This window comes from Rhyacophila brunnea, unplaced genomic scaffold (assembly GCF_057557595.1).
Source record: "Rhyacophila brunnea isolate RB1 unplaced genomic scaffold, BYU_Rbru_1.0 scaffold_15, whole genome shotgun sequence".
NCBI classification, from domain to species: Eukaryota; Metazoa; Arthropoda; class Insecta; order Trichoptera; family Rhyacophilidae; genus Rhyacophila; species Rhyacophila brunnea.
In genome coordinates this window covers 12,811,084-12,829,837 of record NW_028232806.1, presented here as the reverse complement: position 1 = coordinate 12,829,837, position 18,754 = coordinate 12,811,084, and the positions used below count along the sequence as shown (strand labels likewise).

The following is an 18,754-nucleotide window of genomic DNA, read 5'->3' as shown; positions in this document are numbered from 1 at the left end:
AGTCACAAGCGCGCGAGTGTCTCTAATCTCAGCATCAAAATTACCAATTTTGGTTTGACTTCATTTTAAAATTGCTCACTTTGTTTGAGAGTGGATCGCTCCTCAATTCACCGGAAGCGGTGCGACTTTTAATTGTCATTCTGTTGTATGAACTTACTGAATTTTCCACACACAAGTTAATGATTTAGAAAATATAACATCATATTTATCTTAAAGTGATTTGAAGTTATTAGTTTCAAGGTCGGTATCATCCATATTCAAACAGCCTCATTTGTGTAAAATAGCGTAAAATCACGGTATACTAAATATTTATACTTAAGTATAAATATAAATTTAATTCACCCCATAAACATACCTACAAATCTTTAAATATAAAAGATGCCAGACAGAACTCCGACTTTAGTCACACCCTATTCTGACATCAGAATTCTACTCGGTATAACTTGTTATAACATTTATTCTAATATTGTATAGGTATGTTTTCAAGGTGTTGCAAAATTACATGGTACAAGTCTGTTTAATGGAAGCAATGCGAGAACAGCGGCAATTTTCATAACCAATATTGGCAGGAATCCGTGAATTCAAGAATGTTAACCTAACCTAATCTAACCTAACCTTACAAAAAATAATACAGTATATCGGCTATTTTCAAAATTTGTTTGCCGCTGGCTTCCGCTAGACATACAAAAACCAATTATACAATACCTATGTAGGTTTATAGTTGGGAGAGTGTGAGGAGAGATATGGTTGCTTGACTCCAATGAATAAACAGATTGGCGTGCGAAATATAATCCCCTGAATTTATTTACTCCCTTATATTAAATTGATTACAATTTTACAGGACGTTTTTAGTATTTAATGTTACTGATTCTAAATTATAATAATTAATAATTACGGAGATCATGTCTGAGATAAATGACGGCTCGACGGACGTTATTGCGTTGCAAGAGATTTGAATTGACTGTATGTTGGTAGGTAAAAATATCTCCGTTTTATATTGTTTGAATACAATAGAAGGGCGTCAAGATAGGGCTGAAGTCAGCGCTTTCTCAAACGTACTTGTTTAGCAGTCATTCGTCTCGCCTTTGCCTGTATATTTTCTTCCAAAAGAATTTCTTACAAATGTGAAATTTGATTTTGTTCGTTGTTCGTTGTTTGACTGTTCCGTATTATACATTGTAACAAGATTTCGCGAATTAAGAGATTTGATAAAAAAAATATACAGGCTTGCGTCTGTAGCAAGGGTTACTTTGTCTAGATGATGACAAAGGTGACTTCTGGCGTACGTGTTCAAAATGATTTTGATGAAGGATACATAAATGATATAGTTTACATTGTAAGTTCAACTTAATGCTATGCAGGTAATTACTTAAATAAATTAGGCATGTTTGAGATTCACGATGCGCAGCCACAGGTTTATAATATTGATGTAAAATTATGGATCGTAGTAGTATTCATTTATAACATGCATAACCAAAAAAATAGATAAACAAAATCATTACATAATTACAGAGCAAAGGATAGTAACGGTATAATAGTAGCATACAAATCTCTTCTGAACTCGCTGCAAAATAGGCATGTATGAAACTTTTTAAGGAATATTAATACTTTGGACGCTGAAGATGCACCTGGCGCGTAATGACCAGGCGGCCGATCGATGTAATTAATATGCATTTTAAAGTTGGTAATTAAAAAAATCATTATCTAGTCAGCAGCGAATGAGTTAATGGACCCATATTTCATATACGCACATTACGTACGAACGGAACATTGTGGGTAGTATATAGCTAATAATACAAAGTAGATTAGAAAGTATTATATTGTTTATCCATTATTTAATGGCTTAAAACTTATTTACCTGTTCTGTGATGTCAAGTCAAATTACACAGGTTTTTGAATATTTTATATTTTTATTAAAATATCCACTTTGTCTATGTTCTTCGTGTTATATATTATATAATTATATTATATTACTGTAACTATTGACAAAACAAAAATCAAATGACGATGAATAGTATATATTGATTATTCTATGTATTTACGAGTACCTCTTGTATTGTTGATATCGCAATTTTCATATTATAATACGTGTGAGGCAATATTACGGCACAGGATGCAACATAATTTTTATTAACATAGTAAAAGGACGGTTAATAGTTTTATTCTGATCATAAATCCACACTTGTGAATGATCAATTTCAAATTGAATATAAAATAAAAATAAAAAATTAAGGTTAGTAAATCTGCATTGCGAATTATATTATCATGAAAATAATTTTTATAATACTTATACTTATTGAATTCCGACATACATCAGAAAATATTTTACCTTTTCTAGACATATTTCAATTGATTTGACATATAATCGTATTGGTATGTACCTAGGCATTAAAAAGCTTGACACAATATCTTGTAGTCGATATTTCATTACATTAACATAAAATAATTGAAGACATATAGATATAGAGATTAAGAGAGAGTCAGATAGGCAGTAGATGTATTAAACGTAAGTATAAATGAGAATTCTAAATTTGAAAAATCGGAGGAATCGTTTATGTTAAATGTGTCGTGAAAAAAAACAAATGATAGGATACTCTCATCATAGTTTGTCAAATGCTTACAATGTGAGCATATTGAGTAGTGAGATAAATTAGTGTGTTATCAAATAGATTTAAGGATAATTATAATTATACGAAAAAAACAGTAACACTATGTCTTACACGTAAAAATATGAGAGAAACTGGGATTTTGGGAGAAGACATATGAAAATTTTGTCAGGTGGTACTATTACCTGGTAATATTTGCTAGTTTTAAAATAATTATTTCCCCAACAATTATAATATTTTATTCCTTAACTTTTTTATATTCATATGTAGATAAGAAAAAAATAGAATAAAATTTATTTATGTAACAGCTTTTTTTTGATACTATTTTGTTGATATTGATGTTTTCTGTTTTTTAAACAGGTGTCTGCAACTTGTCCAGAAGGCGATACATCTCCGTCCCGACGCCTATCGGGGGCAGGCAGCGGTTCGCAACCTGTCGGCGTCGTCGTCGTAGCGTCGAGTGTCATGGCGGACGACTCTGGCCCGCGGGCCGCATCGGGGGCGTCTATACCGCAAACCATTTGCTGCTTACTGACAGCTATACACATTACTATTAGTTATTTCCTCGTCGTATTTCAATGGTTAAGAGTTGTGACGAGTTCGAAAGCTCAAAGAACTGGCGTGAAGTTTTTAGAAAGCTACCCGACGTGAGCTTTTGGGATATTCAGTAGCATTTAGGAACGGTAATCAGGTGGAACTTATGAAAAAGCAAACGTAGATAATGGTATTTGCAGAGTAATTATTTGAAAAAGTGTACAGTTTTCTTCGAAATTTATCACGACCTGTTTTGTGTATTTTAAATATTGTATGTATATTTTTAAATGCGGAGGATAATATAAATTTAAAAAAAAAATTAATGATAATGATACAACCATCACCATTCCATGTACAATATTCACTAAATTTATCTAGTTATACCTACATATTATTTAGTTGTAAACGTTTTGGTTATAATTACATTATAATATTGTAACTATATCCGAGTTTTCTATTTTATCTAGCGTTATACATAAAAAATATTATTTATTCTGTATGATATTATCGTAATTATCAACCATCAAAGTTAATAGAAACAAATGATGTTCGATTATTTTAATCTTTGTTGTGTTATCTTACACATTCTTATAAAATATATATTATATATTATTTTACGCTAATGTTCAAGAGAGTATTTTGTTTTCATAACCAGTTAAAATATCGTACACAGTTTACCCTAATCTTTAGTATATAATAGTATTTATCACTTCATGTTTAACTTACCCGTTACTGCAATGTCACCATAAAGTTAGCCGATTATTAAACAACTGCATATATTTCAGTTAATATTATGCACTTCTTTGCCTTTATTTTTCAGCTATCCTAGAATCACCAATATAAAATCATTATAATTAAAATTTTATTATTTTAAAAATTGATAGCATTATCCATTAAATATATATAATTGAAAAATCCCTAAGATTTCATTTACCTACCATAGATTATAAATGCACATTGTAATACAGAGCATCGAATTCCATTACGAACAAAACAGATAAATCTAAAAGTAAATGCGATAAAGAGAAACATGCTCAATTGTGAGAAAGAGATATTTTGAAAATATGTCATGAGATCAAGATAGTATTATGACTTTTAGGCTTTAAAAGTCTATAGAAATATTTGTATAATTACAATTAAGTTGTAATGCCTTTCTGATAATTTTGTAGAATAAAAAAAAAACAAATAATGTTGACGAAACCTTATTTGACTTATTTATGTTGCCAAAATAAGCATTTCCCTTTTATCTACTTTAATATTGACAATCTCGTATGGTACCTTAAGGTGACATCACCGGAACGGATAGAATTTATCAGCATCGTAAAGAAAAGGTTAACAGATAATTAATTGTAGTTACCTCAACATTATCACTGAAAAAATGAAAACATAATTTAATAAAAAATATTTTGCATAATATGGCAGCAATACATTGATAACTCAAAATCTCGAAAAAAATATAAAGTACAAATATATCAATATAGGTTGGTAGGTACATTATATAAATATTTCAATATAAAAGCTAAAATAATAACCTGATTTAAGCACGATGTTGAATCTTTAAATTATAAGTGTTATTAACGTTGCGATACCAAAAGCCTTGTCCAGATGGCGCAATTTGACTCGCGCGTAACAAGTTACGCACTTTCCAGGTACAAGTAACCTCATTTATCCGTCCACTCGCGGCGCGAAATGTATCAACCAATATCAATATCGACAAGCGCAAGCGTTCGCCAGACTCTCGAGTACGCGCATATGACGGATGAGTCGAGGTATCATAGAGTTTAAGTGACAATACTTGCCGATAGTTGCACAATAATTATTGAGCTATAAAATGTATTGATCTTTATTTTTAATAGTAATAGAAGGAAAGAAATAAAATAATTAATCATTATTTTCTATTAAATGCAAAACAAATATTTTATATTATTATTGATTGACGTGGAAATAATATTTTTTTGTTGTAAATAGTGTAAAAAAATACGTCATGTTTTTATTTTCGTCACAGAAAACAGATCATTTCAAATCAACTATCTAAAAGTACCTAACGATATCTGTAACATATTTTTATAGCTTAACCATTATCACCAAAGCCTTGTGATTCTACGAACGCCTAATTATAATAGTATACCTTTATCGATTTTCTTTATTTTTTAATATATTGGTACCTAATTACATTATATAGTATAACAACAGTTAAGCCATAATACATCACAATATACTCGTAATAATATCTTAAAAAATAACATAGGTACTTATTTTGTTTATGTATAACCTTCGTTTGAGTGAGTTTGGGGAATATTTTATATTAAGGCATCTAATTACAAAAAGCGACAAGTCCACAATTCGATATTTGCGGGAAACAACGTTTTTTATGTTTCAAGCTTCAATCATTTGTTTTAACGTGAGATTATTTTTTGTTGTTGTATTCTATGTCAAAATTAGAACCAAATGGCAATTTGTTTCAGCCGATAAACTCTTAAATGTAATAAATATAGGCAAAATAAAAATGGACGTAGCGCTACTTGAACCTCACTTTTTAATTTATTCTGCATAAGGCACATATTTCCGTGGCACTGTCATGAGTTTACCGGATGCTACAGCATGGGAGACGCCATTTCCAACGTTGAACGTTCCCTTATTGGCTGACTTAAACACGCACAAAATCAACCAAGCTTTAAATAATATTAAACACAGACTTTTTGTAATAAATCCATACTTAAAATATTTTATTTCGTAGGGTTTTCTCACGTTTTGGAATTTATAGATCAATGTCATATTGTGTAAAATTATACAAAGAATACGTGCGTATTTTTTTCTCGATTTTGACCAAATGTGGACTTATCGCTTTTTGGAATTAGACACCTCAATTATATTATCGAGTCTTACCAACAACTGAGGCTACTACCTGAAAATCAACTACCTTCATAAACAATATATATTCCGAATATCTAGATTGCAAACGGAATATTATATTTTGCTTTGACAGACATATTACTATAAAATAATTAGAAGTACAAATAGCAAAACACATTGTAATTATTGGAAACTAATAAATCTAAGTACCAGTTAACTAAAGTAACAACAGAATGTGGCCACCTATAAAGGGAAATCAAACGTGGTTTTGTATCATGTGACATACTATGATCTCTGTATGAATATATTTTCACTAAGTATATAAGCTTATGACCGTATTCAATTATAATCCGTTTACTCAAATCCATATATTATTGAATAATAATATATTTGTTTGGGGATGTGGTAATCATCAGTTTGGATGTAAGTGATAGTGATTATTGGAGGAGTAAAGAACTGAAGTCCGAGATGATTGCGTATTTATTTGTGAGCTTAACAGAAGTACAGTACCTAAAACAGTGATCAATAGTATAATACACAGTATGTATTATTGTTAGATGTACTAAATTCCCTAGCAAGATACAATGTGGAGAGAGTTTACGAAGTGACAAGATTGAGTGAAAATATCGAGTGAGACATTTTGTTCGATTGTTTCAGCCTTTTTATTTAACCCAACACAGTTAAATTAAAATCACAAGTATCCCAAGTTTTTGGTGAGAAAAACATTTTAATATATTGCTACTGAATTAAAATAATTTGAAAACTGTGTAACACGGGTCCGTTGACAGCCACATTTGCATTAATCGAAATAATAAGTTTAGTATGTCACATCATAGTTATATTGTTTTTCGATGTGTTTTTTGATAAAGACTTGACTTTATAATAATTAATTGGTGACATTTCTAATTTAATATATTTCCAACGCTAATTCCATTATTTTATGGTTACTAATAAGATTTTAATGGACTGCTGTATCTAGTAACAATGGATATAATATAATGTTCTAAATATACTACATACGTGTGTAGTTTGACATTTTTGACAGAAAATATGACGTAGTTAGAGCGACGCCGAGCGAGAGATAATGATACAATAGACCTCATGTAAGAGCAGTCGAAAATAATAATGGTAACAATAATTAGATTTATCCTATGTAATTCATGAGCAATATATACGCAATTTCAAGGTCAAGTAGTACCACTATACACTAGTAATAAATTTTTCACGATCTTTTATTGTATTCATTTGTTATACAAACGAGAATTAACTGTATTGTGCGTTAGTGTGTATTTGTCATTGGTGAGTGCGCATGGTGCCTGAGGATTTCGAAAGGTGAAACCCGGATGCGTAATCAGTCGATAGTATTATTTTTAATGATATCATTATCTTTAAAAGCAAATCTGTTAATATTACGTCAACTTTGTAAAGGCCCTTTGCTAAACAGTAAAAATGGTAAATTGTTCTTTTTTATATTTCTTAATCAAAATTTAATTAATATCCACACAATAATATTCTGATTGAAAGAGTCATTCAAATTTAATAAGGCATCGTTTTTTATCAAATAAATAAAAAAAATTCTCATATATCTTTTACATAATAATATTATACCTGTCCAATCAATAAAATAATATTAAATTAAAATATTTCAAAAGATTCCCGAAGCAAATTTGGCGGCCGTTTTAATATATTACTGCAAAGAACCGCATAATTTAAAATTTCTTTGACAATTTATTTTCTTTAAAAGCTCAGATTTTTTCGCAAGCCTCCTCGAGCAGAGGATATTTATATTCAGGCTTATGTTAAACGAAAGCTTAAATAGCTCAAGTGTGGTTATTTACCTGAAAAGCGTAGAGGTACATACCTAAAGAATTTTCCGATGAACGTATTTTACTTAATTAAATTAACTGCAAAGTAGAAAAATTAGCATAAAAGGGAAAGACCGTTTTTTGTTCTCGCTTGCAAAGGAGGAACCCAATCAAAATACCCCTAAGCTCTACTTAAAATTTGAAATTATTTTGATTCTGACAATATGTCCATATTTGATTATTTTAAATATTAATTTACTTACCCACTTCAATCTAGCCGTCCATATTTCAGTGTTTCGTAACAAACCAATTAATACATATCTATAGATAGACTAACTTCTATAAATTTTCAAATCCTCTACGTCACAGTGCTCCATGCGTCACCTGTGAGACTATTCTAACATCACTTAACTCCAAAGGCAATAAAAAAATGATAAATGTGATAAACATATCACATTTATCACTTTGTGTATCCAGATAGTTAATTACTACGTGAAGTTAACCATCAAACGTGATATCTTATAACGCGGCCTCTCATGACCGTGCGTCTCATGACTGTTTTAGAGCGTACTCACCTACGTCAATGACATATTATGGAGAATTGAGATGCGACTTCTGTGTCAAAAATACTGGAATATCGGTATTGCAAACCCTCATTTAGTATTTACATCTGAAATCAAATGCTTTATGTTAATTATTAAATATAATTTTTATTTATTCGGTAAGTAACATTTTTTTATTTTGAGTTGTCCTGGTACAGGAAAGTTTTTTATGTTATTTTGAAAATGTCTGTTAATATTATGTATTTAAAACTAATTAGGCATCTTCCAAGTACGAATTGTCCGGAGTGCGTCTAATGAAAACCGCATGGTAGCGGCTACCCACTTTCTAATCTAGCGTAATCAGGTTTTGGTATTCTCTTTTACATACGCGAATTAAATTCACCACAACCCTTACCTACTGCACGTTAAATTTACTCTACTTACATTTATCGGTTTTAAGGGAGGAGTGATACTTTAGGCGTGGCAGTAAAGGGGTTTTTACGTTCATTAATTTTGTTTAGTCATTTAAAGATCTTCTTTGTTTATTATTAAATATATTTATCTACTTTATCGCAAACCCACACAACTACACACTATATAATAATATACTATATAAAATACATAATTCCGTAGGTACTGTGCTATAAATATGATAATAATAAACGTTGGTCACTAAAACCATTCTTAGCTAAAAATGAAAGCAAAGATAATATCTCTAGATTGGTGCAATTGTGCTTAGTCACAATATTATATTTTATTAAATAAAACAAAACCACATTATATTATTAAATTTTTGTAAAATATCAAAGCTTTAATTTGCTGTCTTCATATTTTCTTGTCCTTAGTTTTTCATTGCTATGCATTTTCGCAATTTTGAATCTGATAAATTAGGTACATACTTTAGTATCTCATAATATATTGTTATCCACTGAATGATAATAATTATCTAGAAAATAAAGTTGTCTATTTATAACACCTCAAAATCACACGATTTACAGAAACCTCTTATTACAGTATATTAAATCATATACTTAAAGAAATATTGTCATAATATAATATAATTTTATTTTACACCAATTTATTTAAAAAATGGTATATTCAGCTATTAGAAATATGCAATTTGTACTAGTGTGAAAATTACCCACCAATTTTAAATTGTAAGGTTATCGATTTTTTTATTAGATGCCTCAGGTGATTCGTTCGTTCAAGTGATGTGTCATGCTCATTTCTACTTAGTATTCTATTCATGCTCACCTCTTATTTATTTTTCGATTCATGCATCTTTCTATACCATGTGATATTATTTTTTGTTCTCTTACCGACTTGCCTGCGTGGCATAGTTTCTGCAAAAATACGAAACACTTTTACAGCACTTTTCAGTTTGCGCGAGCTACAGTTTTCCTGTCCATACACACGGGCATCCCAATACAAACTGGTTTGCGTAGGTAAGCTTCTGGTAAAGCATGAGTGTCTTACTGGCACTTTACCACTTTTGAATTTAAGGTTTTATTTTTCCACGCATTAATTAGGACTGAAATAAACCAAAACATGTTAACTATTTCCACTTTAAATGTAGTAAAACGTCAGTCAGTCATAAGTCATTGTATTCAGATGTCCAATATATTTACTATATGGCCACTTAAATTTTCAGAACAACATTACTTGCCTCTACTTTAATGATTATGAAAAAAGTTATGTATACCTTTATTATTTTTGTTGTACAATTAATGTCTAATCTTTCCTCCTTCAATTTTTACTCTGGTACTCTTAAACAATAATGCGACAAAATACCAAACAAAAATACTTACATCATATGCAGCAAAGGTAAGTTACACGCATGCTTGAGTAAAAGCGCCATTAACTCTGCCCCGTGACACTAAATTTATATAGAGGGCATCGTTACTTCATCGTTATGCTATATTTTTTCTGATGTACCTATATTGAATAAAATAATATCCTTTCTGTTTAGTTTTTATGTACAAATGAGTTATCAAAGTATCGTTGCCATACATCAGATTATATATTACTATAGTATGCCTACACACTTGAAAAAGCATGAATCACATTCATTCACTATTCCAACTCTGCGTATGGATATCTGGTTTTAAGCCCAATTGCCATACCGGGATAGTGACGTCACGCGGCTAGCCGAAATTAATGAAAAAGCAGCTCTTGCACATGTGCCGGTGCAACATTTTTGTATTTTACCTTCACCCCATACGCTTTAAACGAGTTTAGATGTGCGGCCCAACTAATGCTTATGATGCTTTATATATTATATATAATTAATACCTACTGTTGTATTGTTTTTTGTTAAAAATACTGAACTTTTTATCTTTCTTTTTGCTAATAAATGATGAAAACTAAGAACTACCCTTTAACTTTTTGTTATTAAAATTTCAGTGTTTAGTTTATGAAATAAAAGAATACAGTTGTATAATAGATATTGACTACATTAAATATAATATGCAAACGTAGTTTTCACAGATATTGCTTCAAATAAGTTATTCAATAATATACACAATTTGATTTTAAAACACATAGTACATATTATTCTTCAATAAGAGTTTTGATTGTATTATTTGGGTTTATTCAATTAAATAAACAGCATGACCCCTTGTAACATTTTGACAAACATTATAAAATTATAATATTATTTTTTTTAATTGACTTAAAAAATTCACTTTTTTACACGTTTATTTATATACGATATACAATACTATACAAAAAAAATGTGAATATTAATTATTATTGTTTAAGTATGTATTTTTTTGTATAAAACTTACTGCTTAGATGAGTTTATAATACATCATGATTGAGAAAATTTACTCAATAATACGTCATCATAATGTAAGACATGTCTGAATATTTTAACAAGCTCTCTTGTAATGTATCTATATTAATTCAGATCTCAAAACAAACATGGCAAAGATGTTATACTAAGTAATTCTGTAAACTTCTATCCATTATGAGGAAACATTTCCCCAATTGACAAATCTTTTCATCTTTTTTAATTTTCTGCTTGTTGAGCACTCTTAACTACAATCATTTGTTTCATGTTTGAACTCAGGGAAATGTTATTTGCTCTTAAATTGATTGTATTATTTTGCTGTGTATATTATGAAATGTGGAATGTACTATCAGTATGAAATCCAAATGTTTCTTGATTGATTGTACTATTGTCTAATTGACTTATGAAAATTGTATAATATTTTCTTATTATTTGTCCCCTATATAATATCCCCTTTATTGTACACCCACAATACAAGTCATCAATAATAGTTAAACTAATAATAACACTTTGAATTTGTATTAAAAATAAATTTCAATTTGCATATAAAACAGTCAATCATATAGCAATTGCGAATCTAATAGCTAGACTCGTGGCATGTTGATCACAATATATGTTATTTCGTAATTTTGCAATTGTGTTTAAAGTTGATTTGAGTAGTTCATATGAAAAAAAAAATTATTTATACAATACAAATAATAGTCAAGCCATGACACAAAACCGTAAACTTCAATCGTAGTGCTAATTATTGCTCATACCTACTTCGAATACAATATTGTAAATCTTCATTTATTGCGCAGGTTAGCGCATTGCATTCGAAGATAAAAATATATTCAATTCAGTACCATGGCCTGTATATAATCGGGCTTGTTTCTGGTATATAATTAATTACTAGTAAGTATTTCAAGGCGCTGTATACCACTATAGTATCCACGGATAGAAGCGGTGTGTGGGAATATGGAGATTTACCTGAGAACAGAGTACATTTTTAGTTTCCTAGAAGGCCTTTAGAAGAAGAAGAAGAAAAGTTTAGAAAATATGTCTTATTTCTGAGTATTTTTAAATATTGTTTGAACACTAATATTATATATCATTTAACAACATTTTCTTAGAAATTATACATATAAGAAAGATATGACATTTTTAATAACTAGTGTATATTTAAAAAAAATATAAACTACTGTTTTTGTTTCTTAAACTTTCATAATATAAGAGTTGAACTTCGCTTAGCTACAGCTCATTTGGACGTATTTCTGCAAACAATATCCAACGTGTGTAATTCTAAGAAAATTCATTATTATTGTGTCATTTTTTAAATCAATTGTCTCTGAAATATTGAGTGCTATAATACGTGTGGGTTAGATCTTGTTTGCAGAAATAGTCTAATTTTATTCATTATTATGATATCTACACAAAGAAAAAAAGTTGATAACCTCGTAAAATATTTATTACAACTAATATAATTTAATTGACCCTAAGTTTATTATAATGGTTTATGAGTACATTCTTCAGTATTCACCACTTTTAAAAATGGTTTACGACACGTTTTTTGCTCAAATGGTGAGTTTTATAAAGTTTGATTACCGTTTTAGTTTATATAGGCATTTAATGTTATTCTTAAAACCAATACTGTATTATGGTTATATAAATGAGCTATGTAGTATGGGAAAGTAATATTTTCAAAATACTCTATCACTTTAACAAAGTAGGCTTAATAATAATCATATTGTATTAATTAGAAACATTTTAACCCCTAATTATCTTCCACTTCTCACGATTTTGCAAATAAAAATTTATACCCCTTTAGACTTGGAATTTCACCAATTATTCCTTGCCCATATTATACAACCTTTTATCTACTCCCATCTAGTGTTGTTATAATTTATAACATTATATAAACTCTAACGTCATTTTTGGTAGAAAGCATTAATTGATAAATCTCACTATGTGTCCAATAAAAATGTTGTAAAGCAATTTTTATATTATGTGATGAATACAAAATCATTCATTAATAAAATTACTACAAATAAAATGTTGAATATCTTCAAACGATGTGTTTTGGCTTTACTGGGTTGTTCTACTAACATTTTTTTTTCAAAATTGAATTGACGGATCGAGCCAAGTTTGCATTTTAATTATATTTTAATTAAATATGTACAGTTTTTCAAACGATACAGAAATGTTTTCACATTATTTTGATATAATTTTCATCACCAAAATCTGTTTTATATCTACACTCAAAATTATTACGAAATAATTTGTCATGCCAATATGGTATCACGTATTAGATAAATCGATACAAAATTCGCTAGTTTTAAGTCACATTACTATCATGTACATATATTATCATATTATTATATTATAGTTAGGAATCACGAAATATTTTTAAAAAAAAATAAGCAATGCCTATATTTTGTGTACATTACGAAATTCTCTAAGTTTTTATTAATTTTTGTGTAAAAACTTATGTATGTTTTTAATATAGTTAGTATTTTTTTTCCATACAACAGTTACCCGTATAATCATCAATTATAAATAAAATTATAGGGTATTTAAAGTTTTAAAAGATGATTTTTAAGATTTCAAAATGTATAATTAATTAACTATGAGATTAACCGCAATGTACAAATTGTAAATACCACGTGAGAATGTATATCAAATGTTTTATTAATTGTAAATAAATATAAATCATAATTTTAAACAATTTCTATTATTTATGGGTAACCCTACAAAGATTACATTATAATAATATAGGATATTGCTGTGCTATTAATTCTAATTGAATTGGTTTTAGCGACTCGGCAAGGGCGACTATAGTTTAGTCGGGGTAATGAATACCGAGTTACGATGGTATGTAGTACTAAGAATGCAATGCTGTTCGTAATAAATGATGATTCTTCATTAAAAATTTCGGTCAAATTATGTATTAGGTACCATTTCACAACAATTATCGTTCGTAACAGTTTGCCATAATATGCATTCAAAGAATAACCAGCATGATTCTAGTATCACTATTACTTGCGTGATGTAAAATCCACAAGATCTTTGGCACAAACATTAAGAAAGATCTATACATAAAAAAACTTGGGGTGAATAATTATTAATATTTTAGCAATCATACCACTCAGCATTAAACGAGTGACATACTTTAATATGTATGTTTTGTTGACAAAACAAAACAATAGAGCGATAACGATTGTCAGCGTTTCCTCAATCATAACTAGATCAGTATGGTCTGTTAACTGCGACAATATATCTTGTAAAATATATACTACATTTGTATAAATTGGAAGGACAATACATGAATCTTCACTCACTTATCGAGTCCATCACGAGACGCACCACTATTGTCACGAGTCCTTCACTCGATATCAACCGTCTTTCTACTCAAATCAAGTCCCTCAGTTCATAAATATAATCAATCTCTCGATCACATCGTTCTCACCAGTACATCATTACCGGCGATTATAACCTCACGCTTATGAAAGTATTATTGTATTCTTGTATCGATCAATAAACTTTTCTCCAAACATCCACGCAACAATGACCTTCTTTCTCCACTGTAAAGACAATATAAGTATATACCTGAAATATATGAATTTTATTTAGCACAGAAGATTTCGGCGAATAATGGTTAACAATAATTAATGTCGCAAGAAAACACGACCTGTAAGAATAATAAGTGTACTTAATTATTTATTAAAAAGCTAACTCTCTTGTTATTATTACGAAAGCTTTTGTAGAATAACAATGCAAAAATTGTGTAGCTTCCAAATAAATTAAGCACCTACACTTCCTGCTCCGATAATTTCATTCGAAACGACATTACAAAGTTTGTACACAAAAGAAGGTAGGTACGATTGCTACCCATTAGAATGACATTAACTGTTTCAGCTGCGAACTTTGATAAACTTGTACGAGTAGGTATGTATGTATTCTTTACACTCTAGTCTACCTACACAATGAAACAATACATTCATTTTTTTATTCATAATAATATGGCGACAGTTTGACAACAATAAAAGAAATAAAAATACTGTATTTAAACATTAGGATAAGACATCTTTCCTGTCAAGCTTGTTGTTAAGATAATCGTGTTTTTTACGCTTGCCAGAAGACGAATCATTCATAACAGTTGTTAATACGAAGAGACATTTCATAATATGGCTGCGACATATACTCTGGAACTAGATAATGTAGATGGTTTGTTTTTAGAACACAATGACCTCCATTTTAGCTAGTAATTTTTTGATAGTAAATTTTGTGTAAAGACCTGTCAGTTATTGATATGGATGTGAACACGAAAAGACGATATACGAAGCTGAAACGGTTTGATGTTATTTCAGACATGCAATTAAAAAAATCCGCACACGAAAATATCAAACACAAACATATAGGTATTTAGATTAAAAAAATATGTACACATTTTCGAAAGTTGAAAAGGTTAAAATAAACATAAGTGCAATAATTGTTGATTTTACCTATATAAATCAAAGCAATTATTATGGCTTGTTCGAAATTTTCGTGTCCGTAATCTTCCTTTCACCGGCTGAAACACATTCCGGATACTGCCAAGGGTGCAACACTACGCAGCAGTGGCGAAGGGTGACTTTTTGAAAGAGGTAGGCTGTGGAGATATGAGAAAAAAATATACTTGTCAGATATACTTACGGGTAATAAGGAGATATTCCGATATTGCTACTGATGAATATGTACACAACACAATGACACATCACAAGATACAATTATTTTTTATTTTTAAAATCAATTTTTAATTAGGTATATCTCATTGAATGCAATAGATTTTTTTTTAATCATTTTATGTAGTTAATGTAGTTGTTATATGCTTAAAGTGAAAGACATCGACAATAAACATATCCCTAAAGAGTGTAGGACCTACAGTAAGCGTATTCTGTAGCGCTTATAGATTCTGTTCAAATTTACAGACATGCTTGATGTTATGTGACGTCATAGCTATACAAAATGTAGTTTGGATTCTGTCGATCGGAATCCGAAGCTAATTCAGTTAAAAATAGATGGCGCTTGTGGCCTCTTATTTTTTATTCGAAACTCAACTAAAATAAACGGTATTCTAAATTTTGACGATATATGACTCAATTGTTTTATATTTTGCATACATATTTTTATTTAACAAACAGATGAGTCCAATCTCTTTGTTATTTAATTATTTTAATATAAATCAAATACTTGAAGATATATTTTTCTTAGAAGGTAGGCTTTAAATAATCGCCTAGTATGGAGCCTTCGCCACTGCTATGCAGCAATATAGAACAACAAAATAATTTCCATCATCATAATAAATATTTTTACTCTGCAAATACACTACAGGAGTGATCTACATACTGAAGGTCCGAAATGTCTAAATGCTGTTTTGAGGTAAGTTATACGATTGTTGTTTTTATTTAATAAAACGCAATTTTTTTTTGTAGTACTTATTCCACTTTTATATAATAGATTAGGACCGGTTTCGTCCACCTCAGAGGGACATTTTCAACTCTTTTCAACTGAAAATGTCCCTCTGAGGTGGACGAAATCGGTCCTAATCTATTATATAAAAGTGGAATAAGTACTACAAAAAAATTTCGTTTTATTAAATAAAAACAACAATACAATGCAGTTCCACCATTAATTGACAGTTAACAAAATAAAAGAAATTTAAGTTATACGATGTTAATATTTCTACCCTATGTTGAATGACTTGAACGTTACAAGGATAAACAAGTAAATATTTTATTAAATTTACGAAATTAAATCAATTAAAATAATTTCCTTTGTAACGCTGCCTTAGTACCTAGTACAAATATTGAAACCTGATGTTTGTGTGTTTTTGACAAGGCAAGACATATTTAACATGTCCTGATATTGATTTGACTGCTGAATGAAATGTTATAAATTCGAATGTGTTATATATTAAATTTATACAATAGCTTTTCGCCGATAAAATACCAGCACATCATTAAAAACACCTCGGTTTTGTATTTTTTGTGGGTATCGCATTATTGGTAAAATTTTGCAAGATATGCTATTTTTGGGTATCGTGAATATGGGGTCTTATAAAATATTTTCGTATATGGAAGCAATTTGCGGTTTATAAATAAAATAACAAAATTATATTTTCTTAAAGCGAATATCTCTTGTATTAATTCAGTGTATTTATTTAATACCTACTTTAAAAAGGGACCCTATTATTTAAAATATTGTATAATAACTCATACTGTATATAATTGACTAAAGCACGTTCCAAGCTATATATTATGTATCATTTTATTATTGCTAAATTTGAGCTAAATCCCTATTTCCAACATCCCTCTTACCTTCTTGGTCGTAAATATTTACCATAAGAATCTTTGTACAATTAGTTATGTGTAAAAACTTTAGTACATAATCGTATCTAAACAGGTATCGCGATAACTATCAAGGATTCAACATTCAGTAAGTTCTAATGACGCACATTGTAGCTACAAGTATACTTAAAAGCCATCATCAAGCCAGTGCATATGGTGGGATTCTCATCATTTATAGACATCATCAGAATCAGCAATTATTGTTTATGAAGAACATGACATATATTAAATCAGATGAATTAAAATGAGTAAGTATACATTATGAGAAATGCTTGCATTAACAGGATTTTTTTGGAAATCGCATACTAACAGAAGATCTACTTATTAATAAATTCACAACATATTATGTATATTTAAATATATCAAACCTAGGTTTATAATGTCACTGATTATATTTATAATGTAAGAACAGCGAACCCATTATCTAATTCAACAATTCCTTACATCATGGAGGAACTTCTAAAACAATTTGTAAACTTTCGTGGAATCCTTACCTGGTTAATTAATACACATTAAAATGCAGAAAGGTGACTCACAATATATATATACCTATAAGACTCTTTGACAGACACAAAATAAACAGTACATAGTAGGCTAGAAAACTTCTAAGGTCATTCACTACTTTATTTTTATTCTATTACCTTCTAAAACGTCAAGTTTTGTAAGAAGTCTCACATGATCCGTAACATGACACCCAAAGCTCCAGTTGGAAAATATTGATTATCCTGTAATACAGAAAAGGAGATTTAAAATCAATACAAATACAATGCGCTGATGAGTGGGTATTAAAAGTGGCCAATAGTTAAAATTGGTCGCAATTAGTATGTCACCGCGTAGCATAGAGGTAATGCGCGGATGGGGCGTAAACCCGGGAAATGCAGGGTTCGATTCCTTACCGGGGTGGCTTACTTTTTTCAAAAAAGAATTTTTCTATTGGTTATAATATATTTTCTCAGAAAGTGTTTTTCAAAATTATGTATGTTCAATAATTAGAATGGTACATTCTTAAATCTTGTGAAGTATTGGTCGAATAAAATAATTAATTAATTATAAATGATATTATCTGTTTTTGCATTTGGTTTTTTACTATGAAGTATGTGTCATTTTATGTGTTTTGAGGTTAAAATGCTGCGAGGGTTTAAATAATCAGTTATTGCATCTATACGATTTTTCATCATCATTCTTCATCGTCATTCTCATGACCTCAGTCATGAGAATGACGATGAAGAAGCACTGCTAATCACTTTTAAGCGCTATC

The 18,754-nt window shown here is 29.6% G+C and overlaps 1 protein-coding gene across 1 annotated transcript in view; it reads left to right on the top strand.

Moving 5' to 3' along the window:
* LOC147074930 (alkaline phosphatase-like) overlaps positions 1-3,382 on the top strand; it is a 97,169-nt gene extending 93,787 nt beyond the window's left edge. Inside the window, exon 11 of the mRNA XM_085942948.1 lies at positions 2,967-3,382. Coding sequence (XP_085799074.1) covers positions 2,967-3,257 — 291 coding nt within the window. The 3' untranslated portion in view covers positions 3,258-3,382. The remainder of the gene's footprint in view (positions 1-2,966) is intronic.
* The last annotated feature ends 15,372 nt before the right edge of the window (positions 3,383-18,754 follow it).